Genomic DNA, 26830 nt, shown 5'->3' with positions numbered 1-26830 from the left:
CCCGAGGTTTGGCCGAGGCTTGATTTTTTGTTTCCCAAGCTTTGGCCAAGACTCAATTTTTTGTTTCCCAAGACTCGGCCGAGGCTTGATATTTCGTTCCCCAAGGCTGGGGACATTGTTATCATCCAAAGCTTGGACCAATCCTTGGCCCAATGCTCAGCCAAGGCACGTGCCAAGCCTTGCATAATCCTAGTGACGCTTGGCCAAGGCTTGGTCCAAACCTTGCCCAGTTGTTCTTTCCTACCTGAGAGACAGTGCTTAAATTTTCAAAAAAGAAAAAAATTTTTTTTCAAAAAAAAAAATTTCAAAAAAAAAAATTTTCCAAAAATTTTTTTTTTGGAATAACTTTAGGAAATTTAAAAATCAACGCTCAATCATTTTCAACACGTTTCCTCCGCTGTATTCCGTGATTTTACTGATTTTTCGTTCATTAAATTCAAAAAAATTTTTTTTTTTTTTTATTTTTTTTTTCATACACAGTACCAGGCCCTGGACATTATAAATAATAAAATGAGGTATAAGTTTTTAACAAATTGTTAAACATAAATTGATGACAATTATTAAATGTTAATTTAACAACAATTCTTGTACTTCAAATATTTGTATTTAAATTTATCATAACATGAATGACATTACATGATCAGAGTTACATGTTGTATTAAATTTGCCTTAAAATTACACATGCAATTGAAAATTTTTCACACTAATTAAAAAAATTAACTATAATTTTGAAAAACGATTTGTTAAAAATGAAAAATATCATTTGTTTGTCTAAAATTATGTTAAAATCTTTGAATCACGATTAGTGATTCTCATAAGAAGTGTATATAGAAATTACGATTTGATGAAAAAAAACATTTTTGGAACTTTCGTTTGGCACTTGAAGTAAGATTGCTGAAAAAGATCCACATAGACACTAACAAAAATTTTACATTCGGTGACAAAGTATTTAATGAATAAATGAAAATATTAAAATTCGAAACAACCGTGTAATTTTGAACTCACTTTGGTGTAAAAAATTTCTAACTACAAGTGTAATTTTGATTAAATTTTTATGTGATGTAACATAAAATTAACACTTTTTTTTACGAAAATAATATTGATTCGTCCCGAGTAGATCCGCATTACGGCATCCTGCGGTAATTTACGATGGAAAATGGAAACTTACGGTAATATACCGAAATTTGTGGAATTTTTACCATAACATAGTCAAATGCTTCACTTTACGGTGAAATACCGCAATGCTACCGCTAATTCGCCGTAAAATACCGCAAGATTGCCACAAATTTACGGTAATTCAAGCAGACCTTTACCGTAAAATATCGCAATTTACCGTAATTTGCCGTAAAATAGCGCATTTTGCCGTAATTCGGATCCGTCAGACATGTGATTCTGTTAAAATATAACTTTCTATTATAATTACTGTTCAAGACTATATGCTTACTAAAAAATATAATCGTGATTATCATTTATTGACATATGATAAAAAATCCGCCTGCGGAAAAATTAATTTTTTTGTTGAATTTATTTTTATGTTGTATAAAGTGTTCAACTATTTAAAAATATTTGTTGATAATTTTTTATTATATTTTTTGTGAAAAAATAACTAATGTGCATTTTTTAAAATATTGTATTAAAATTTCTTAAAATATACTTATTAATCTTATATTAAATTACTCTTATAGTCAACATTTATTAATTTATCCTTATCAAAAATATTTTTTAATTCAAATGATAAGCATTATTCTTAATAATTTCTTATTGATTGCAAAATTTATATTATAACGTACAAGTTTATTTAATGAATTATGTGAGATATAATAATTATTCAAAAAAAAAACTAATTTTTGAAACCTGATCAACTTTGTATACCTTATTATTACAGTTAATACTGAAACAGCACTAACACACTTTGTACTTGAGTTGTTTACATCACCTAAGTTTTTCATCACTTTTATTGATGATCATAGTATCGTATTATTACGAATTTTTATAAATATGTTCCTTAATCGATGAATTAATTAGTTCGTCATTTAGAAATGATAACATAAACAATAAACAAGATATAATTTGAATAAATAGATAATAAAATTTCTAAATCAAAAAGTATTCGATATTTTCTATTTTATAAAAGATAAAAATTTTCTGATATTAATTTTCTATATTTACAAGTTGTTTTTGGATACTTATCTATATACATTGTGAATACCTAGACAGTGATTCGTTATTTATCATTTCACGTAAAAAACTACTGTTGATAGTGTACTCCCAGTGTAAGTATCGTAACATACAAAATAGTATAACTTTTTTTTCTTACAAAATTTAGAAATATTTATAATTAGTTGTTGTATTGTGAGAATAGTTGGATAAGATTCAAAATGTTAACTTTAAAGTATTGCATTTTATGCCCGGGTCAAAAAATTAGATCTGATTTCAGTCTAACTGGACTGCGTTTGGACTAATTGATCTGTATTTGAATTGGTTGATCTGTTTTCGATCTTTTATAAAAATTTTAAGCTGTTTTTGATCTGTTGTTTTAAAAAACAATTGCGTTATTGGCAGACAAAACTAGATTAAATAATGGACTTGTAATATTTTTATTTATGGACAATATTTATAAAAAATATTCAAAGTTACAGAATTGATTATGTTTTGTTTACCATTTACTTAGTGTCTTCTGTTCAAAAATTTCGGCAGTTAATGATAGTTTGACAACTTTATTTTTTAGTTGTCTTGACTGAATAATCATACATGAAGAGAAATGTCAAGTGAATATGCCTATGTAGCATAGTGATTATTACATGACTCTATAATTCGTATGAGCAGTTACATAAGAGCGGCGGGACACAAACTATAGAGTAATGTAATTATTACTATGCTGCATAGGCACATTTACTTGACATTTCTCTCCGTATAATATTGAATAAAAGTAATAAGATTACTCTTTAAATGTCAAGAAATTTTTTTTATTTACGGGCTACCAAAATTCTTATGACATCTTATTACTCTCTAAACATGAATTAGTGAAAATATTTTAATTTATCATTTATTTTGAAACAGATCTAATTTTTCGACCCGGGTGGTGAATAAATTTAACTGTGGAATCATGTAGTAAAACTACAATTAATTTTTACGTTGTTTAAATATCCTTAATAATTTTTTAATTTACATATGGCGATAAAAACGTGTATTAAAAATTATTCGAACATATTTATAAAACATATTTTGTTCTATATTATATGTGAAGATTTTCGTGAAAACCATTGATTCCATTATGTTTTTTTTTTATTGAATTTTTGTGATTAACAGAATTTGTAGGTGCTGGTGCTATACGATTGACTCCTGGAGGGATCCCATTTGCTAAATGACCAATGCCATTTTGGAATAATCGCGATGCTCCGTTGGCAGCACCATTTAAATGACCGTGATTACCATTTTTACGAGAAGATTTTAGTACGTCGTTAGTAATTCGAGCACTTTCATCTACAGCGTCACGAATTTTTGTACCTATTTCTTTTTTAACTCCACGATGATTAATACCATTCGTTATTTTATTCACTGAAAGAAGATTGTGCTAATTATTGAACAAGAAAATTGAATTTTTCTTCATTACCAACGAGCGATGCTATTCAAAGCCATTTCAAAATTTTAATTCTAATGGATTGTTCTCATTTCAATATAATAAAAATTATATAATTAATAAAATGGAAATGTAGAGCAATGATTTTGAACAGCAATCAAATGTTAATTATTTTAATTAACTAAAAGATTTACTAATTGTTGAATAAAAATCAAATTTACCTTGGAATGAATTATTTGTTTTTTGTTTATTGACATGGTTGCTCATTGTGTTGATGCCATTTTCAATGACATTTTTTGGTCGACCATTAGTCATTTCTGTTTTAACATGGTTCGAATTTGTATTATCAGAGGTTATTATACTCGGATTATTATCGTCATCATTATCAACTGGTGTTGATGTTGCAAACCTTTGTATATTATCTTCTTCTTTACGACGCACTTGCCTCATTAACTGATAAAGACTCGCTTCGAATTCTTGTTGAACTGAAGGTACATCAGTGTCTCCATCAATCTGAATTATAATTATATTTTTTAACTAAATTCAAATTCAGTATCTTAACATGATTTGACAATTATTAAAATTTTTATTAGAGTTCGAAATGAAAAACAAAACTCATGCAACTAAAAATAATTTATCAATATTATCAACAGTCATTAATGTACGTCGTAATGTTAAGATGAGAGCTGGTAGTTATTTTGAAATGTAAATTTTTAAAAAATAAATCATTTTACTAATTAATTTAATATTTTATTAGAAATAATTTTTTTTTTTTCTTAACAATCTCTTTTTTTCGATGCGGGAATCATCGATAAATACTTACAGTTATCAAACGATTATTATTGTCGAGAGTTTTTAACATTGGTAACGTAATTTCACGAAAGACTTCGAGACGTTTTCGAAATGCTGGGACACTATCATCAAGTTTTCCTCGTCCCAGTTGAAGCTTGGAACAGTCTAAAAGAACTAAAGATGGTTTTTGTCCAAACTGTAATTATAAAATCAGACGTTGCAATTACTTTTAGATAATAAAAAAAAATATTTCTGTTATATTAACCCGTTGCGGTCACATGGGGTTTAGTGGACCCTCAGCTAAACTTCGAGGCTATTTTATGTTTAGAACGTCCTTTTAAAATTAGACTTGTAGTGATATCTATTGTTTCTTGAGCCTAATATAACAAGTTTCTGCATGTCTTGAATGTCTCGATGGCATTAGTTAACCTACAGACCCGGATTTGTGCCGACGTTTTTTCTTGTGGGGTCCAGTAGACCTCGTGTCACCAAAGGGTGACAAAATTTTTTAAATTTCTTATGAAATAAAGTGATGTTTTTTTTTATCAGTTACAATTATTGACAACGTGAGTATAAATATACGAGTAAAAATATTTTTTTTGGCAGAAAATAATGGTTATAATATATAAACATATATATACATAGATGCCTTATAATCTTCAGTCTCGAAGTATCGTCTGCCGTTTTGTGGATAGTAATGAGCCTGTCAATGAAGATAGTTCGGAAACAGAAGACCACGTTTCTGTAGAGTCCGATTTAATGTCATTCTTTTTCATCATATAATTAATAAAGTAAATAATTTTTTCTAATAAAAGCACCGTCCCTTTATATTATTTCTTTATACTTTTTTCAAAATTCATTAAAGTTTAAATTTTTTCTTGAAAATACGTTGGTTTTTTGAGTAAAATGGCGTTTTTTTCTTACTTATTGCTAAAATTAAAATTTACACTAATTTTTTTATAAAAAAAGTCGAATTTAGTTTTTTTAACTATTTCAATATCTCAAAAAAACTATTGGATTACTCAGAGGGTATATTAAATTAAAGTTTGGCATAAGATTTAAATCAATAACTAAAATAGGACGCAGATAGGAACTGTTTTCCTGCGTGGGGTCTGCTGGACCCCATTATGTGACCGTAACGTTATTTTTTAGGGGTGTGACCGCAACGGGTTAAATGAAAAAAATGCACTGACTTTGCTTTCGAATTCTTGAACTTGATTAAGATCTCGAGGAAATCCATCAATAACGATTCCGTCATTATCACGATTAAGAAGAACCTGTTGTTCAACTAATTGCATCACAATATCTTGTGCAACCATTTCACCTGCAACAATGGAATCGTTCACAACTGCATTGGACGATGCCATTGCTCGGAACAAATTTCCTATACTTATGTGTGCCCAATTGGGCATATTACGAATCGCTTGGGTACACAAATTCGATTTATTGCTTCCAGGTCCACCTGTATAATAATAATTTTCTTATTTTAATTTCAAAATTCCTGACTAAAACCTTATTTACTCAATAAAATAAATTACCGATAACCCAAATAAAACTAGGAAGTCCTTTTCTAGCTTTATTTGCTGTCTTGGCAGGATTGATTCTTGTTGTAGGCGATGGAGGCGCGATATGATTTGAATTTCCAGAAGTTGGGTAAGTGTGCTCTACTTTCACCTGATATTAAATAATATTTATAAAAATTTGATAAAATTTAAAAAACAATAAAAGTTTACCTCAGCTTCTAACGGTTGATGGGTTCTATCTCTTAATACTGATTCTGGAGAGCCAAGAATTTGTATTATTGCTTCACGGAAATCAACATAAACTTCACTTGGATTTCTTTCACCGTTGACCTATAGAGTATTTTATTATTGAATACAATTATAATAAAAATCTGACGTGTTTTATTCTTGACAGTAAGCAAACATGTCGATTAATGTCAACAGGGTACCCCTAATTCAAAGTAGGACATAGACAACTAATTCATAAAATATTAAAGAACTTTTCAAAGGGTCAATCAACAACAATAATAGCGTTGTACAAAGTTCATATTAAGCTGACTCAACCCTGAGCGTTATGCTCCACAACATTGATTATTCCACGAATTCATTAATTATTAACACAATTAAAGATTTTAACTGAACATTTAGCTTCATTTCTTTATACTTTGATATCGAATATGCATAAATATTTTAAAATAAAAATACATATTTACCTCTATGAGCATTCCACTTCTATCAAAATATTCAGCAACAGGCATAACATTTCTGAAAAAATTCTTTAGTTCCATTCGTGCTAAACTTAAAATTACGTGACCAAGTTGAGCACCATAATCGATTTGTCGCTCTAGAACTTCCTGTCTCCAAGATACAAGAACCACACCATTTATTACTTGAATCTATAACATTTAATATAGAATGGTATGAATAAATGTTTATATGAATATTAGAACAGTGAATATACACATGCCAAAGTAGAATATAGCAGTTCGATTAAGTATAGTCATCGCCTTCTAGATTATTGAATGGTAAAAAGTAGATTAGGTCAAAATGTTTCTATTTGTTTAACAGATATTTTTTTCTTATCATTAATTAATGTCAGCATTAAATAGAACGTGAAGAACACGAATAAAAATGATTCAAAACACATTTTATGATTAACATTGTAGTAAAATAAACTTTATATTGTTGTTTTAAATATTCGAAAAAAAAAAAATTTTTATATTATCTGCTTTGAAACTCATGCCTGAATTTTAATGCCTGTGTAAACATTCAAAACTAAAAAATCACCAACCGATTTAATTTAGCGGCTTAAAAATAATCATATATTTCCCTAGGGCAAAAAAACGTCTAATCTCTTAATATACTGTATTAGTTTCTGACTTCGTTTGAGCCCTAGCAGAATTGCATTTATTTTTTATAAACCTCTAAATAATCATAGGGTAGAGGTACCGTTTTTGGCCACCTTAGAGCCAGTTTTGGATGCTTGAAAAATTTAAATAAAGTAATTTGTAGAAGACTCAATGGCACAACTAATTCTTCAAAGATACTTTTATCACACTTTTGCAATGAAAATTTTATTATATACTTTTTCATTAATTAAAATAAAGTTTAATATGTCCAAAAAGGGAGCAGTAGCCACAAATGATTTAATTCTAATTAAACAAGTTGACAATTGAATTTGTATTTGCGCTATTGGTCTTTTCGCGCTAATTGTCTCGTTTCGATTAGCTCTAGACGTTGAAGCCCTAAATTTCAACACAAATACAGTATGTGGCACCGGATAAAACACGATTTCAGACGTAATATTATGTCAGTCAGTCAATCAATCCTTATCTTGGTCTAAAATCGGATTGCTTTCTCCCTTACCACACAATATTCAATTTGAATTTACCTTTTCTGAGTATTCAACTACATCACGCATATTCCTTGGATATCCACTAATGAGAAAAGTTTTTGCGTTTGGTGACATTTTCATTTCTAACATAAGTACTTCAGCAACAGTTTTACTACTTAGAAGTCCAAAATCTTGCATATCTGAAAATAAAATCATAATTCGTAAAAATATTCAGAATTCATTATACAATTCTTAAAGTATATATATATTAGAGTGTGTCGAAAAACAACAATTTTTTTTTGGCACCATCAGAAATCGATAGAATATGACAAAATATAAATTCTGCCAGAGGATCAGCTTTTAAATTCAAGTTTTAGCGGTAGCTCATCGCGATTTTTAATTCCCCATTTAAATAACATAGGAAAAAAAATTTTTAATTTGGAATTTATAACCTCGGCAATGGCTCATTGCACAGATACGCCCAGGATACATTTCTATTAGGAAATTTAACGCTCTACCAAAAACGTCTCATCATTTTTTGATAACTCCATCTGTTTAAGTTATTGAAACTAGAAGTCGAATTATATATAGTAAATTAGAGATTTTTTTTACTTTTCCGTTGAAACTATCAGATTTATCATAAAATGTTGAAGGGTCATTTTTGTACACAATTTTATTTCCTACAAATTATCTCTGATAAAGTTTTTTCGGATTCCGCATAATTTTCAAGTTATTTCCATTTTAATGTGAAGCTCTTAAAATCGATCAGAACACTATTTTTTTAGAGCTTCACATTAAAATGGAAATAACTTGAAAATTATGCGGAATCCGAAAAAACTTTATCAGAGATAATTTGTCGGAAATAAAAATTATCTACAAATAAGACCCTATTGGACATGACACGGTACTGACATTTAAGTGATATATTGTAAGTTTTCTCTAAATGGCAAGTTATATAATAGAAAAATAATGTTGCAATAGGTTTATAATTATCTAATTAACACAAAAATTTGATTAATTGATCATTAATTAATGACCTGTGAGATAAAACAATACAGGATATTGAATATCACAGTTAGAACGGAATCACCCATATAACAACTAAGATTTTATAAAAATTGAGATAATTCCGTCAAAAAATTTTGATTTCTTCAAAAACTATTCTAATCTTTTAAAAATATCTCTTTCGAATTACGTAGAACTCCTTTGCTAATCGATTCAAAAAACTAGTTAACTTTAGAACTCGAAAAGTTTGGTCCACTACTACAGCATCCATTAAAATTTTTCCATTTGTCGATAAAGATTGTTTAAGAATTATTATAGTTGGATAATTGATTTCATCGGTATAGTCAGTAAGAGTGACCGTAATTTTCTTCATTTATGGAGTTAATCAATCTTATTCCAAAGTATCTCAATTAATATCAGAATAGAAACTTTCAATAATTTTAGAGCAATTGAGTAGAATTACTAAAATTTTGCAAATAAAGATTTTCAGTTTTATTTTCATTTTGTTTTTTCATATGTTTTCTAATGAAATTGTATCGAGCATTTATTATGCAATAAACTTGTCAGTCAAAAGTGAAGCAAAAGAACGTACTCAAGTAAACTAAGCAAAGTTTTAGATTGCGGTAAGTAAAATACCTCAACCAAAGCGTTTAGGTGAGGTGCTCAGATGGGTGTTTAATATTGCATGCCAACTGCTAAGTGGCTGTAACTATTTACATGTCTTCGAATGTATCCATTTTTGATATTAAAAATGTAACAAAAATTATTTCTGTACTATATAAGTGATATTTCCTGCTTTGATCGACTTATAAATGATACTTAGGAGCTCATCCCGGGTCAAAAAAATAACTTATTTTGACTTCCCGAGTCGAAATTTAAGTCGTAGATTCAACGTTTTGAACGTTCAAATCGTAAATTCAACGTATTGGACGTTGAAATCGTAATTTGAACGTATTGAACGTTGAAATCGTAATTTGATCGTATTGAACGTAAAAAATATAGATTCAACTGTTTAAAAAAAATATATGATCCATAGTAAAAATTAAAAGTTACGAAAAAATGACATATACCAATGCGTAAAAAATAACCTATGGGCTAAATTTAGCTAAAAGCTTTTCCTAAAGATTTGATTGAGTTAATTTTTAGATACTTGCTTATTCAATAAACTAATAAAATCACAGATGATTGGAATTAAGGAAATTATTAAATTGAGATTGATTTTTGAGAGTCAAATTCTTATTCAATCTTGATATTTTGAGATCTTTGAAAACTATCAGATTGATTTTCATTTGCATTTCAAAAATATTTTGAAGATTTGGAGCTCATTTATGGATTTTTTCAGTAGGCGATTTCATTTTTGGTGCACAATTTCTAGTTGAATATCAAAATTTTTTTTCAAATTTATAAATTTTTTTGAAAATTTATCATTTTTTTATGTATTTTTCAAGAAAAAAAAATATATCAATAAAATCAAATAGAAATTTCGTTCAAAAAAATTAAAATTAAAATCATTGGCCCCACTTGTAAATATTTATTGGAAAAAGTTTGAACCTTTTGAGTTGCCGCCTTCAAAACATTCAATACGTTCAAACTACGATTTCAACGTTCAATACGTTCAAATTACGATTTCAACGTCCAATACGTTGAATTTACGATTTGAACGTTCGAAACGTTGAATCTACGATTTCAACGTTCAAAACGTTGAATCTACGACTTAAATTTCGACTCGGGTTGCATTTGACTTGCATTTGACTCAGTTAACTTGATTTTCGCTATACTTACTTTTTTTAACATCAATATGATTTTTTAACTTAAAAATTTGAGTTAACTAAGTCAAATTAAAGTCACGTTGACTTGGAATTGGCTTAAATGACTTAAATTTAAGTCAACTACTCTCTAACCTGGAACAATGACTATTCACTGTTTCACAACTATAAGTATAACAAGTGGTATATTTATAACTGTAAAAGAGTGCATGCACACTATTTTTCAGTGGTTTTCACTGTTTCAGATTTAGAGAGTAAGTGAAATCCAAGATAACATTTTAATTTGACTTGGTTGGCGTAAATCTGAGTAAGACAACTTAGTCAAAAGCAAGTTGAAACCAAATGCGTTTTCATATCTTAAAATGTGTTTTCTATTTATTAAAAACAGACAATTACACGGAGAGAAATGTCAAGTGAATATGCCTATTAGGGTGCTCCGGTTGAAACGAAGATTTTTTTTTTTTCGTTCCCCATAAAAAATCTTGTTCTACATGTAAAAATACAAATTCAGTGAAATTTTGAGCTCTTAATAACAATTTTAAGAACTGGAACAACGTCGTTGAAGTTTTCTCATGCTGAAAGCATGTAAATTTTGATTCTTTTCTTTTTATCGAATAAAACTCAGCCCCATATTCACGTATCTTATCGGTTCAAAGTTTTCTTGGAAGAGAATCGTATGCTCTTTGAAAAATCCTGTATGTGCTTAGCAGTACCTTTAACTACAGCCCTCGTGGAAGCCTTGAAAGTCTAATTTCCTACGAAATTAGTGGTTTTTTGTTGTTAACTTGTAAACGGTTGACTTTTGGGAAAAAAAGTACATGACATTTTTTGTAGGAAATTTAGTCTTCTAAAAAAACGTTCTTATTAGTCAAATCTCTAAAATCAATATTTTAAAAGATATACGAACTTTAACTAAGTAAAATTCAAATTTTTAGCTAAATGTCAATGTTCAATACTATAAAATATATTCAGTTATTAACTTATGGTAAGTATCAATTAATATATATTTATATAAAATATAAAATGCCCGTAATGATTCATCGAAATTGTTCTTAAGTACCAACCTCATTTGCATTTCTTTTCAAAAATTGAATGATTAAAACACATGTTTGAAGAATCTCGTTCGAATTTTCAATTTCCTTGGGACCTAACAGATGGATTATGTTCGAAAAAACATGGTTTATGTAATGGTTTTTGATTATAAAACTGTTAATCTTAACATTAAGCTAATATTTTGAATTTTACTTAGTTAAAGTTCGTATATCTTTTAAAATATTGATTTTAGAGATTTGACTAATAAGAACGTTTTTTTAGAAGACTAAATTTCCTACAAAAAATGTCATGTACTTTTTTTCCCAAAAGTCAACCGTTTACAAGTTAACAACAAAAAACCACTAATTTCGTAGGAAATTAGACTTTCAAGGCTTCCACGAGGGCTGTAGTTAAAGGTACTGCTAAGCACATACAGGATTTTTCAAAGAGCATACGATTCTCTTCCAAGAAAACTTTGAACCGATAAGATACGTGAATATGGGGCTGAGTTTTATTCGATAAAAAGAAAAGAATCAAAATTTACATGCTTTCAGCATGAGAAAACTTCAACGACGTTGTTCCAGTTCTTAAAATTGTTATTAAGAGCTCAAAATTTCACTGAATTTCTATTTTTACATGTAGAACAAGATTTTTGATGGGGAACGAAAAAAAAAAAAAAAATCTTCGTTTCAAACGGAGCACCCTAATGCCTATGTAGCATAGTGATTATTACATTGCTCTATAGTTTGTATAAGCAATCACATAAGAGCGGCGGGACACAAACTATAATAGAGTAATGTAATTATTACTATGCCGCATAGGCATATTTACTTGACATTTCTCTCCGTGTATAGATTTTGTGATGTAACAAAATTTTAAATCGGAATATAAAAGACAATACTATTAGTGAATAATTAATCTTTCAATTTCGCATTATTAAAATTTTTCATTAAAAAATAATTTACGTTAATATTCGTAATAATTTAATATCTAAGTTATCATTATCATATAACTATATATTGTCATTTTTTTGTTTACTTATTAATTTATTTTGGAATTTGTTTAATTATTTGTTAAATTGTTATATATCATAAATAACCTAACTGATTTAATTATGAACACATAATAACAAGCTATATCTGCATTAGAGATACAGAGAAATTATTCTCGCTTGAAATGCTATGGTACCATAGTAAAGCCGGACCATGTTGGCCACCTGACGGAAATTGGAATTAACACATGCAAAAATTACTGCAGCCGTAGTAAAATGGACAACGTTTATATCATAAATTACTGTCACTTTTGCAAATTTGACCATGGAAATTGTAATTTTTCCATGTGTTTATTTCAATTTCCGTCCGGCCGTCATCATGGTCCGGCTTTACCATGATACTATAGCATTTCAAACGAAAATAATTTCTCCGCTTAGAAATGAGTTCCATTGACATTGTAATCTTTCCTGTGTAGCATAGAAGAATCATTTCCATGTTAGCATTTCTTACGTCACAATGCTTGCATGGTAATTATTACCAGAATACATTGTAATAATTAATATTCTTTCCTCTCTGTATGATATATTATGTATTAATTTCACTTAATTTATTAATGAATACTCAATTAGAGAGACTAAAAAATTCAAAAAATAAGGTGGATAATTGACATTTTATTATGTAGATAAATAAAATTTAATTTTTTAAATTATCAAAAAAGAGTGAGAATAAACCAATTTTTTTCGAATTCTAATGACTTTGTTACTTTCCAATGGAAAAGAAATAAGCGGAACTAGAAATACTACATTTGATAGTAAAATGCAACAAAATTTTTTTAACGAAATTAATATCAAATTGACATATATTATTCCTTTAAGCACGTGCATGCTCCTGTATACGTGACAATGTCGGGCAATGTATCCTGTCACGGACAATCGACCGCCGAGTTATCGATTTTCACGCAACGTTCGCGGTCTAGGGTATAAGTCTTCATTTTATCATATTACGTAATGTAAAAAAATGATAGACAACTTTTTTTTTTTTAAATAAGGAATTACAAAAAAAATACTGTTTCGCAAAAAGTAAAAATATTAAATCCACGTTACATTTAAAGACATATTAATTTATTAAATGAACAAAAATTTTATGTGTTTAATAGGGTGCGTCATTTCGGAGCAACTTTTTTTTTTTGAGTGCATGGGGAAAAAATCATAGTTCAACACAAAAAAAAAATTTTCGCGCAAGAAAAAAAATTTTGTCGATTGCAGACCTAGCTCATTAAAAAATCGATTTCCCATTTAAATAACACGGGAAATTTTTTTTTAAGCTTTGAGTATTTTTAACTTGTCAACACATCAATAGATCGAATAGACTAATACATATTTTTGTAGAAAATATCGAAAAATTCTCGGATATTCCATATATTATTGCTCTGACCTAAGTCAAAACTCATTCAAATCTTGATTTTGATCACTGACATTGATTTTTGCCTCAATACATGTACTTTAGAGAACATAATCGAAAATAAAAATTTAAAAGCCGCCTCTTGATTAATGATTTTTGATTCTTAACTTTTATACTCTAGCATAAAACGTTACTTGTTAGATCTTGAAAAGCTCATAAAAAAATGATTGCATGTAATATCATTTTCGAGCTCGAAGAGCTCGAGAATATATTCACAGTGATGTTTTCAAGCTCCTTGAGCTCGAAAACAGCGGGAAGTTTTGGGGCTGGCCCATAGGGCCAACCGACGCCCAGATTTTTTTTTTGTGTTGAACTATGATTTTTTTCCTCATACACTTAAAAAAAAAAATGTTGCTACGAAATGACGCACCCTGAAGTTGAAGTTTGAATTTAAAAATACCTTAATTTCTGTAAGAAATGATTATTAAAAATAATACCGTTTCCAATCGCGTATTGTTGTAATAGATCGGTCATATTGATGTGCGTTATCCCTTTTTTTTCTTGAATTAAATTATCACAATGTGTCACCTTCCCACTCCCTGGGCCACCTGAAAATTTATTTTTGAATATATAATAATAATTATGGATTTTGATTTTTTTATATACATCTTATACATAAAAATAATAATAATTCTTTTAATCCGAATAAAAAATAATAAAGTATTCACTTGAAAAATTGATATTGTAGTAGTATTTAATAATATAATTTCAATAAAAATAGATAAACTTTTTTATTAAACGAACCAAGTACAAAAATGACTGGAACTGTAGGTGGTTCAAATTTGACAGGACCAATATTTTGAGTAGGGAACCGTCCATTCGGTGGTGTTGACAGAAGTCCTGCTTCACCCCGCCATTTTCCAACACTTTGAGCATTGCTGTCTTCGAACACCTGCGATCCATTTTGTTGATCTAAGGTCACAAAAAGTTAAAGCAATTTTATTTTAAAAGAAATATGATAAAACTCAATTGCAGTGATACTTGTTTTTCAATTAACGATATTATAATTCAAGCTTTTTAAAATCACAACGTCTTGACATTGATTTAAATGAAAATTTTAATGAATGATAACTTTATTGTTTCGATTATTTAAACTGCTAACATGTTCGTAACTCGAAACAATTAATAGTAAAAATTACATGGGTAATTTTCCTATAAGTCGAAATGTTAGTTGAACTTAACGTAAAAAATCGGGAGTGAATAGAAATTTTATTTCAATCCGAATTCACACCATCACTCGGTGTTCCGGGGCTAAAAAGATCACTCCGTGTACACGGAAAAGAAAAATTGTTACTGCAACAGGGCATGGACCTGTAGCAGCCTCAGGGAAGTCTTATTTTAGCTATTGGACTATAGTAGTCCTCTTGCTGCAACAGCAAAATCCTGTGGCTGCTACAGGATTAGTCCTGTACAGTACAACCCTGTACCCGACTAGAAATTGTCCCAATATATATATTGGGCCCCAATTGGGAATCCCGGTGGCATGCCCAGTCGGGCTATCCCAGTCAGAACCCGATCGGGAACTTGTTGGGATACCCCAACGCTAAAATCACTTACCCAGCATCAGTTTTTCCTAAGTGGGACCTGATTGGGAACTCGTTGGGATATCCCAATGGAAAAATTATTATTATTTTAATAACTTTTATGATTCATATATAATCTGAAATTCTCAAAATTTGTTATTGAAAATTTTTTTTATAATAATTGATTTTATATTTTGCCTCGTATTTTTTATAATATTGATTTATAATTTAGCCTCGTTGCTACAATAAGATTGATCCTGTAGCTGCTATACGACTAATTCTCTAGCTGCTACAGGGCTAGTCGTGAAAATACTACAGCACAGTCCTGTTGCTGCAATAGGAGTTATTTTATGACGGTAACAGGACTATGCTACAATACCTAATCCTGTTACAGCCACGGCATTGTTTTTTGAGTAGGAAGTTTTTATTTCACTGGTGTAATTTCGGAGTGATGTGAATTGTATTTTCAATCTGCATCAACTTCGATCCGGAGTTTTGATGTTAAAATAAACTTCTTTCCGGAGTGAATTTCACTCCGAAGGGATCAAATTATTAAAAAAAACCATCCACTCCGAATTCACTCCGGATTTAATCCGCTAATTTTTCACAGTGTAAAATTTTTTATTATTATGTTTAAAAGAATCCTGTAAGCTGGAGTTTAAAATATACGTTGTTATTTCCTTACAGAGGAGTCGCGTATACCCCTGATTAAAAACAATGATTAAAAATGATTTCACACGTTAAATTTCCATAAGAGACAGGATTAGAAATGATTTGAAGGATTAAAAAGTATTTAAAATGATTAAAAAACAAATCATTTTAAATACTTTTTAATCATTTTTTTTAATCAGGGACGGAAAAGATATATAAAAGTGGGTACAGTAGAACCTCTGTAAGTTGAACTTCAAGAAAGACGCCAGAAAATTAGAGATAGAGTTTAGGACTTGTGAAGGATTTCAACTTGGAGAATTTCGTATAAAGAAATATTCGACTTGTAGAGGTTACGATTAATTTTAACTAGTTTTGAGTTAGAATAAATAGAATTAAAGTGGATAATAAAATTCAAATGAATAATAAGTACCCAACATGAAACACCTGTGTGATAACGTCAGCCATAAATTCCTGTATCATTTCATAGAATTGGTAAGCCTATTTTTTGTATACTCTTAAATTGTTTTCTAAAAAACTATGACGCACATTGTCGGCAAATCGTCAAAGTCGAGTTGTAAAATCAAACATTGCTATGTTCGAGATACAGAGATCTAATTTATTTTTTCCAGTTATGGAAGAAAAATATGTACCAACATGGCTTGTAGGGACTCACTGATTATTTCGACTTTGAGAGGGTTGAGATTTTACGCAATGGAGGTTTGTTGCTTAAAGGGAAAGGAACAAAACATTATTCCAAGTTTTGGAGGTTTTCGAGTTATCGATCCATGCAGGAGCTGCCAGAGTTGAACGACAGGACCCTACTTGGCCCAGCACTGGGAAACCTAGCTTTGGCACACCTATATTGGCCCATGCTTGGCTCGAGATTGGATACTCTATCCTGGCCATCTCAATCATTACCCGAGCTTGGGCCAAGACTGGGTAACTTAGCCTTGGCCATTCAATGGTGACCCATATGAAATATATGTGAAGATGTATATACATTTATTACAGGATTGACAAGCTAAATTTTCAGAAGAAAACATAACATAATGCATCATACTAATGTCGACGATACGAATGTTCCTGTAGAAATAATTCCTAAAAATTGTCTTGTACTGTAAGGAGTTGGAATTTTTTATAACCTGGCTAGTTGTTTTTTATGTCATATAAATTTACTGTCATCCTTTAGAGTCTTATTTTAACTTACTAGACTTAATAATGACTACTTATAAATACCAGGGATATTTATACACTTTGACGTGGGCGTCTGTGAGCAACAAATAAATTCGAATTTATTCTTTTGTCTCCTTCACATGAAATACGTTAAAAATATCGAATGTACATAATCTATATAGAATGCACGCGATGTTTTAGTATTTTATCATTTATTATTAACCCCCTGTTTACAAAATAAAAGCTACAACCTTAAAAATCAATTTTAAAAAATCTAAAACTACTTTAGTAAATATGAAGAAATGGGTCTTCTTGTATTTTGAATGGCAAAAATTTTTGTGACTTTCCAGGCTTTGTTTTTTCATAATAATTTATTTGATTTGGGGGATTAAATCACAACGAACAACACATAATGCGAAGGCTTAAATAAGTTATGTGAGTTTTGGACTCCTGTTGGAAATATTAGAAAATTGAAAAAAAGAAATTATCATGTTTTGGAGGGGGGGGGGGCTTTTTGTGCCCCACAAAAAATTTTTGTTTCAGAATTTCGGCAAAATGTCCATAAACTTGTTCGAAATAAGACAAAAGTAAAGTGATCTGATGATTGAAAGCCACAAAAAGTAATAATTGGCTTTCGATTTCTTGAATTTTCCAAGTTCAATATAAAACATAACACAATTCGAGCTCGAAGAGCTTGAAAAAGTATACATTATAGTGTTTACAGTTTCAAGCTTCAGAGTTTTTAAATAATTAGTTAATTTAAATTTCCCAACATCTAAGCTTCCTACAATAAAAATTAAAAACTTTCAGAAAAATCTTAAAAAAATGATGACACGTGTGACTCAGCTCCATAAGTTTAAATTTTTCACAAAATTCGTTTCAATCAGATAACCTGTTTACGAGAAATCGCTGATGAAAGTCTCAGAAAAAATCTTTTTTTTTCGTTTTTACGGAATAACTTGAAAATTCTGAATCAAAGTAGCCTGAAAAAATCATGTTATTTTCGTTAATTTTGTAATCATTATTTATCGATACAATGACAAAAAGTTATTATCCGCTTTATTCTATTTAGACAATCGTTCGTTAAAATTTTATCTATTTTTGCCATGAAAAATTGTTTATTTATACTGTAAAAAATTTTTGGTATGAAAATTGTCCCCGAGGATTTTATACGGTCTGCTCAGTGTGAATCGACGGTGTGAAATTTTCTTGATGTGAATTATCAAGCGGTATACTTTTAATACGATGTGAGTGTTTGGTTTCATACCGTTCGGTGTTTTTACCTCAAATATTGTCCAATAATACAATCTGTAATGAAAAATTAACAAATAATATACAGGTTGCTTTCCTAATATATCATTATTATTATTGATGTAGATTATTTTAAACTAAAAATTGAATACTTATTGTCAAAGTAATCGAGAGTTTAAGATAAAGAACTTATACACTTACACCATTGGTGGTGTGAATATCTAGTTCACACGATCCAAAATTTAATACAGTGTGTCGTGTAAGTATCACACGGGCAGTGTTGAAAATTTTAACACCAAATCATTTACACCATACCGCGGACTCAAATTTTTTTACAGTGTACGTATTGTGTTGGAAAAAACGAATTCGATCTACATAAGTCTTATTAGTTTTATTTTTTCGATCAAAGTCCAACGTCAATCTAATAATAAGCTGATGAATACATATAATATCTAAGTTCATTTTGCCTGTTTTTAATATTGTTTATTTTCATAGTACCCATGATACTCCATTGCAAAATCTTTTAATCATACTCTCTAAAACTAAATAAGTGAAAATTTCACTAATTGAAATAGTGATCTTAAAATTCACTACAAAATTAGTGATTTTGAATTAGATTCACTAATTCATTAGTGATTCCCCGGATTCTACAATGATTACTAGTGGCGCCTCGCTTAAGGACTTTTTATTCTATCGTTGAATTATCAAATTCAGGGCAAAATTAATTACGATAATTTTTAAATACAACTGAACAGTATTAATTCAAGTAAGTTAATTAAATAAAACCTAATTTAGTTGCTAAGTAATACATCTTGTTATTTTTTAATAGCTTTATATTTTTACTCCAACTTTTTTTACCGAACCTGAATCAAAACCATCATTGACAATAGATTCAGGTTATGAGTTATAATTATGATATAAATATTTACCGTATGAAAGTAATTTTAATTGTTAATTTAGTCGATCAAGTTGCTAAAAAAATTTTATAATCAATTACAAATAATAATCATAATAATAATAATATTTTGATACAATATTATTAGCAACGATACAATATTTTTCCAAATAAATCCTCGTCAACAAGTGAATTAGTACATTTTTGACTAATTCAATCAGTGAAATTTTCACTAATTCTATATGTTGTTTTTTTTACTAATTCAAAAAGTGAATAGTCACTAATTCATAGTCGTATACTTTGGACAATTTAGATTAGTGAATATTCACAAGTAATTAGTGGTTTTTCACTAATTTAGTTTTAGAGAGTATACACATTGGCTATATTAACTCATAAGATATTTTTTATTTACATATTGTTCATTTCATTCCATCACGATATCATTAACCAAAATTCAACCCTTCTAACTTCAAAAATACAATCTGTTCATCTTGCCCCAAAAGATATTATTTATCCATCGGCAGTCTATTTTATATTCTATATTCTACATAAATGCTGCATGCAAGATTGTTGAATTGATAATGAGAAATTAAAAGTGCATTATTCATTATTTTATCAAAGTATTAATAGAAATGTTATTGATTGCGAATAAATATGTAATACTTAATCGAAATATTTTTCATTAAAAATTAATAATGAATAACTAATGAAAATATTTGAAGTGAAAATAAATATATAATGACTACAAAAAATTTTTTAAATTAATAAATTTTAGTTTATCAGTTAAAGGAAACGTTATGCAGTAAAATACATAGTGCATTATTTACAACTCTAGCACGTTCTCATTCTGTCTCACGCGAAGTCACTCATCTTTTACTCCAACACTAACTTATTTATTGCACATGTGTCACTCCGCCTTTTTTCTCTTTTACTCTTTATCTGTCTTGCAATTTGCTCTTCAACCCCAGTGTTTATCTCTGAATTAATTTATACTTGCATCTGATTCACTACTCCCTAGCTATAGAAATTTCTACCGAAAAATTTACGAAAAAACGTAATTACCAAAAATGACGGATCTTGTGTCCTTTTAGATGACTCATAAATTTTTAAAAATTTTCGGTAACAGTGGAGATGTGTGGCTCTCTTTGTACATCAACTGTCTAATTTTGGACGTATCGTTTCTCGATACATTCCATTAGCAAATTCATACTGACGGATTTAATTTAGAAATGGCTTTTTAATTAATCAATTTTGCATCTTTTGTACTTCATACGAAAAATAATTTGTCCATATTTTTCATATTTTTATCAAAAGTTTCTTTACTACTTATTCGATTTTCAAACTTTCATTTGCCAGTATGCACAATGTGACGCAGAGCATTGAAAGCTCCATTCGTTAAGCTGATATTGATGTAATCTGCCTCATGGCTGATTTCTTCACTCGTATTTATCCTACGATTAAAGTTATCCGTTAGTTAACGTGAGTAGGATCCGTTATAGTTTAAGAAATAACCCCTGAATATTTTTGTCCTAACGATAAATATTAGACTAACTTTATACCTGGCAGTTAACTGACTGATATCAGTGTGTGCGTAAAGACTCTATAGTGTAAAGTTTACATTGTACTGTACATCTTAGGACATCTTAATTTCATATCTGTCAGCATTATACGAGTGCATTGGGTCTGAACGGTAGCTACTGGAAGAACCTACTAATATTGAACTGATACATTTATATGATCTACTTATTACACCATAGGTATAGCCAAACTTGGGTAATTTTACCTTGGCCCAAGTCTGGCTTACCATTGAATGGCCAAGACAGGGGAACCCTTTCGTTAACATAGGAATATTTACTATGTTAACAGAGGAATTTTTTCCTTGTCAACCAAAAAAAATTCCTATATCAATATAGAAGAAATTACTCTGGTAACATGGGAAAAATTCCTATGCTCACTTAGTAAAAATACCCATGTCAATATAGGAATTTCAGCAATGTTAAAAAAGGAATTTTTACATGTCTACATGGAAATTTTCCAATAGTAATATGGAAAATATCCTTATAATATGTGGGTAAAGTTTCCATAAAATATTGTTGTATTCTCATTTTTCCCTAGTAAAATTTGCCATGTTGAGAAAGCAAAATTTGTTATATCAACATAGGAATTTCTCCTAAGCAAAATGGGAAAAATTCCCATGTTTTTCTCTCCGTGTATTAGTACGCACAAAATCAAAATGCAGTAGTAAACTTCTCTGTACTAGCGAGCGGTAGCAACTAGCGATGAATAGTATTAGTGTGTATACCTATGCATATTTTCTGTAGTTAGCAGTTTTACATGCATTCATACAGAGATTGAGTAACTAAAGTTTGTCAATTCTTAATTATTACTTCATATAACAATCAACACAGTTAAAAATATTGTATTAACATCAACATAATCTATGTGTTAAAAACGGTCCACACAGAAAAAAATAGGCGCTTCAACAGGATGCAGTCCTGTGACATCAACAGGCTTAAATTTATATGCTTTTTAAGAAATTTTTTTTTTCTAAATTTAAATTTTCATTTAAAATTTGAATTATTTTCCACATTGAATTGTTTTCAAATTTTTAAATTTTATTATACTGACAAAACAAATTGGTATATGAAACTTGTTTCTTATCCTGTTGATTCCACAGGAAAAGTCCCGTTGCTAGAACAGGATTTTGTCCTGTTACTGCAACATGAAAATCCTGTCGCTGCAACAGGATTTTGTGGTGTTGCAGCACCTATTTTTTTCATGCACATAATATTGCGTTATTTTTTAACACTATTTGTGGTGAATATTAATAAAAAATTTGTGTTAAAATTTTAACACGAAATTTGTGTTTAAATTTTAACACGAAATTCGGGTAATATGAAAAGTAATTTCAACACTTGTTAAATGTCAGTGGTGACACGAACAAAAAAGTTAACTTTTATATTTCATTTTTGTACCATGGATCTTCTGTAAATATAATTGATATACACTGTAAAAAGAGCGGTGTTAAAAATAGACTCGTTTTAACTTCGCCCGGTGTTAAAATGAAATTACACCGGTGTAGGAGGAGTAATACACCGGTGTTAAAAATACCGGTGTTAAAGCGGGGTAACCGGTGTAAAAGCAGGGTAGTCGGTGTAAAAGCGGGGTGACCGGTGTAAAAACGGAGTAATACCGGTGTAAAAGCGGGGTAACAGGTGTAAAAGCGGGGTAACAGGTGTAAAAGCGGAGTAAATTGCGTCCGCTTGAAGTATTAACTTTAAAGATTATAAAACACAAAAAATGTCAGTTCTGTATGAAAATTAATAAAAAATATCATTTATTAACAAGTATAGTGATCGAGTAAGTACAAATATTCACAAAGTAAAATATTTTGACACCGGTAAAGAATATCTACACCGGCGGCGGCGTTATTTTAACACCGGACTAGAATATTTACACCGGTGGCGGCGTTATTTTAACACCGGTACAGAATATTTACACCGGTGGCGGCGTTATTTTCACACCGCTTTCGGGGGTAAATTTAACACCGATAATTTTAACACCTACACCGCTTGGACTTACCCCGGTGATTTTTTACAGTGTATTATTTTGAGTTTATCAATAGTGACACCAATTTTTGTTAAAACTTGAACTACTTTTTGATAGTAAGCAACGTTTTTATTAGAGTCAAGATTAGAAAAAAAAAATATTTCATACCAGTCATAAAAATAACTCAATTAATTTCTTTTAAAAAAACAAAAACACATTTTTTTTACCGAAAAATTAATTCATACATTACATGAAATCATTTGAAATTTATAACTAAATCTTTTTTATGAGAATGATAAAAATTCCAGGTTTTAGTAAATGGTGAATTTAATATATATTGATAACAAATATTTTTGAATTATGGTGACATTTATAAATAGTCGATTTCATTTCAATTTTTTTAATAATTCGTTTGTGTTACCTATTGAATTTTAATTGTTAATTTTGTGTTAATTTTAAAACCACTTTTAAATTATTAAATAGTAGACCGATTTAAAATTTCCAAGTAACAGAGTGAATCGTGTTAATTTAACACAAAGAATTTAATAAGGACCGTTTTTAATACAGATACACAATATTTTATACTTTGAACTCATCAATATCTCTATCTATTGAACCAATTGAGCTCAAATTTTTCAAAATCGAAGTTTTGATGTTCGTTCACATACTGTTAGCCCGATCTTAATCAGTCGATCCGTTAAAACGTTATAAATTATTTACATGAACCGGACGAATAAACATACACACACACACACACACACACACGTGCACGCGCAAACACTCGCACTTATAGTTAGATATTATCTTGAAAATATATAGAGGGTAAGTTACTCTGTTACAAACCTATAGTCTATCTTTAGTATAGCAGGGTTATAAAATGATCAATTTAATTGATTTGAACAAAACATTCGTTGAGCTGAAAGAGCTCAAAAGCAGCAAGATGTTTTGGGATTTGTCTCAGAGATTTATCCGTTTTTCAGATTTTTTGTTTTTTGACTTTAAAGCCAGTCCTAAAACTTCTCGCTAATTTTAACTTAACAGAATTTGAATGCATTAATAGGTTTATGTTTTCAATTTTAACGAACGAGTGATTTAATTTAAATTTTTATGTTCTACTCAAAAGAGTTTACCATAATTCAAATGCAAGATTTAATTGAATTCTAAGGTTGATAGTATATCTTACTATGAAGTGAATAATAATGAAAAAAAAAAAAAAATAGCATTCGTAATTTCTGAAAATTTAATTTTTTTGATAACTGATTAACTATTCATTAAATCGATCTGAACGCTATCTTAAACTCAATAAATTTATTTGATTACCGTAATAAAAATTTGAATTTTTTAATTTTTTCAAGAAATAAAAGTAAGGGGACATGACGGTTCTGTATTTTATGAAAAATTTTATAAAAAGTCATAAAAAAAAAAATACTCTATCAAAGTCATGTTTGTTATAGACTAAATGGACCATCAATGCATATTTTCTGACCAGAATAAATTAGACCCATGATGAAAATTTGAAACATTAATTTCTGCGTATTTTTTTGGTGCACGAATGGTGAAAAAATTTTTTCACCTTATCTGCACCAAAAGTTTACATTCCTGCCCTGTTTAGAAGGAAGAAAGTCGTTCTTGTCTGTTATGAGAAAACAAATGATAAAGCAATTATACATGTGGCATGAACTGTATTACTTTCCTTCCTCGGCGTGTAATGTACTACTAATTTCCTCAGCACTAAAGCTCAAAATATAAAAGAAATATCTTTTTTTTATTCGCCAAGGATTTTATCAGATAATGCGTATTGCGATTTTTTATCTGTAGATATCATTTGTCTAAAAGTATTATTAATGATCATTAATAATAATGAATAATCAAAACTATTCATTATTCTATTCTCTAAAAACGAATTAGTGAAAATCACTATTTGGCAGTGAATAGTCACTTATTGCTAGTGCAAAGTATACCACTATTTGAATTAGTAATATACTTTTCACTAGCAAATAGTGAATAGTCACTAATTTCACTATTTCATATTTAAGAGAGTATAACATAAAAAATGAAATATGACAATCAATGCGTCAACTCTGTGAGCACTCTTTTAAATTTAAAATAGTCACTATTCACTGTTTACTAGTGAAAAGTATGTCATTAATTCAAATAGTGATATATTTTTCACTGACAATGAGTGGCTATTTCCTGCCAAATAGTGAATTTCACTAATTCGTTTCTAGAGAGCAAGCCCTGGTCAAAGAAATAATTTGATTTTGGCGTAATTTTAAAAATTTAAAATAAAGCAAACCTAGCAAGGCAAAAGCAAGTCAAATTTAAGTTTTGGTTATTTAATAAATGGAAACATATTTTAAAATAAGCAAACACATTTAGTTTTAACTTGCTTTTGATTAAGTTGTTTTACTTAGTGCCGATTTACGCCCAACTAAGTCAAATTCCAATCCAGTTTGATTTGAAGTTGACTTAGTTGACTGAAATATTTAAGTTAAAAAAGTCATATTGAAGTTAAAAAATGTCAGTGTAGCCAAAATCAAGTTAACTAAGTCAAATGCAAGTCAAAAAAAACATAGCAGTCAACATCGAATTAATCAAGTCAAAAAAAAATCAAAATTAAGTTATTTTTTTGACCCGGAAGCTTTTCATATTTTCCGCTATAGATGCGAGAATAATAAGGATGGAAGTTCATTGGAAGTATACTTTTTGAACTTAAGATAGCGAAAAGCAGAACCAGCCAAGTTTCAAATTTTTTTATATTTCTGTGTAATTGTTTTTATCAAAAAAAAAAAAAAAGAATAATTTTCAACACTACATAGTCTAGTATAATACTATGTAAAATAGTCTTTGAAGTCACAATTTTGAATAAATTTATCTGTTGTATAAAATTGAATGGCACAAATATGTGAAAATAATTTAGTTACTAACCAGTGTCCAAGCAGATGCCCATAGTAAGTTTCTCCAATAATGGCTGAATTTTGTAAGGGCCATTTAATTCACATGATTAATAATTTCACTCACTCTCGTTTATTCAAAACATTAACTTCACAAATGATTTAGTAAATAATCATATATTTTTTCTAAAACTTCTATGTTAATTTTTCACCTTTTTGTTCTATGGTTTTTTTATTTTTTTTCGTTTTAAATTAATCAGCGTGAATAATTTTGTTTTTAAATTTTATTTATAAAATAGTGGCTTTAGCCATGAAATTTGAGTTTTTTTGATGCAATAGGATACTCAATGTGAATAGATGAATAAACGACTTTGCAATTATTTCGAAAAATTTTATTAACTAATTGTTTGAACACTAAAGTAAGAATTATGATTATCCACATGTGCAAACTTGAGGTTGACCTACCCAGGTCTTTCAACCGATAGCACTCACTTTTCTACGACCTTAAACATTTAATAACAGTTTGAAATTAAATATTCAACCACTTTTTTGATTATATTACTTTATGGAGTGTATTTGTTTTGTTCATACATCAAGTTTATTATTTTGAACGTGAAAACAGTTCATGTTTGGAATTTATATCTATATAAAAAAGACGAAAAACTGAATTGAAAATCTCGATAAAACCAAAATATCTTATGTAAAAAAGTATTATTGCAATTAAAAAACTAAATATTTTACTTTAGTATATTTTATAAATGTATTTTCTGGAACACAACTCATAAAAAGATATGACAATAAGTTAAATAGATTTAAAATTGTAATGACCAACAATATGACATCTCACATGTAACACACGTATATATTGTGACACTAGTTTTTATTGGATATTTGAAAATGATTTCCGTAAAACTAAGTACGTTACTTCAA

General features: G+C 29.1%; 1 protein-coding gene across 2 annotated transcripts; it reads right to left on the bottom strand.

Moving 5' to 3' along the window:
- Window positions 1-624: 624 nt before the first annotated feature.
- Window positions 625-26830, bottom strand: LOC130665401 (adenylate kinase isoenzyme 5). Of its 2 annotated transcripts, none has more exons than XM_057465750.1 (11): window positions 25935-26830; window positions 14709-14876; window positions 14402-14512; window positions 7766-7908; window positions 6588-6770; window positions 6106-6225; window positions 5911-6046; window positions 5566-5834; window positions 4404-4568; window positions 3802-4093; window positions 625-3558 (listed from the first exon to the last, which is right to left on the bottom strand). In XM_057465750.1, the coding sequence occupies exons 1-11, from the start codon at window positions 25954-25956 to the stop codon at window positions 3236-3238; spliced, it is 1932 nt and encodes a 643-aa protein (XP_057321733.1). In that variant the 5' UTR covers window positions 25957-26830; the 3' UTR covers window positions 625-3235. The 2 variants fall into 2 exon arrangements, with proteins under 2 accessions (XP_057321733.1, XP_057321734.1); XM_057465751.1 differs by having other exon boundaries at window positions 3449-3574.

This window comes from Microplitis mediator, chromosome 3 (genome assembly GCF_029852145.1).
Source record: "Microplitis mediator isolate UGA2020A chromosome 3, iyMicMedi2.1, whole genome shotgun sequence".
NCBI lineage: Eukaryota > Metazoa > Arthropoda > Insecta > Hymenoptera > Braconidae > Microplitis > Microplitis mediator.
The sequence above is the reverse complement of the archived record's forward strand: the minus strand, read 5'-3'. Positions and strand labels throughout refer to the sequence as shown.

Excerpts from the sequence above, each read along its gene's own strand:
- LOC130665401 (XM_057465750.1), bottom strand. The coding sequence starts at position 25,956 with ATGGGCATCTGCTTGGACACTG. Across the intron at positions 7,909-14,401 it reads ACAATACGCGATTGGAAACG|ATATGCAAGATTTTGGACTT; the intron begins GTATTATTTTTA and ends TTTTATTTTCAG. Across the intron at positions 3,559-3,801 it reads AACAAATAATTCATTCCAAG|TGAATAAAATAACGAATGGT; the intron begins GTAAATTTGATT and ends ATCTTCTTTCAG.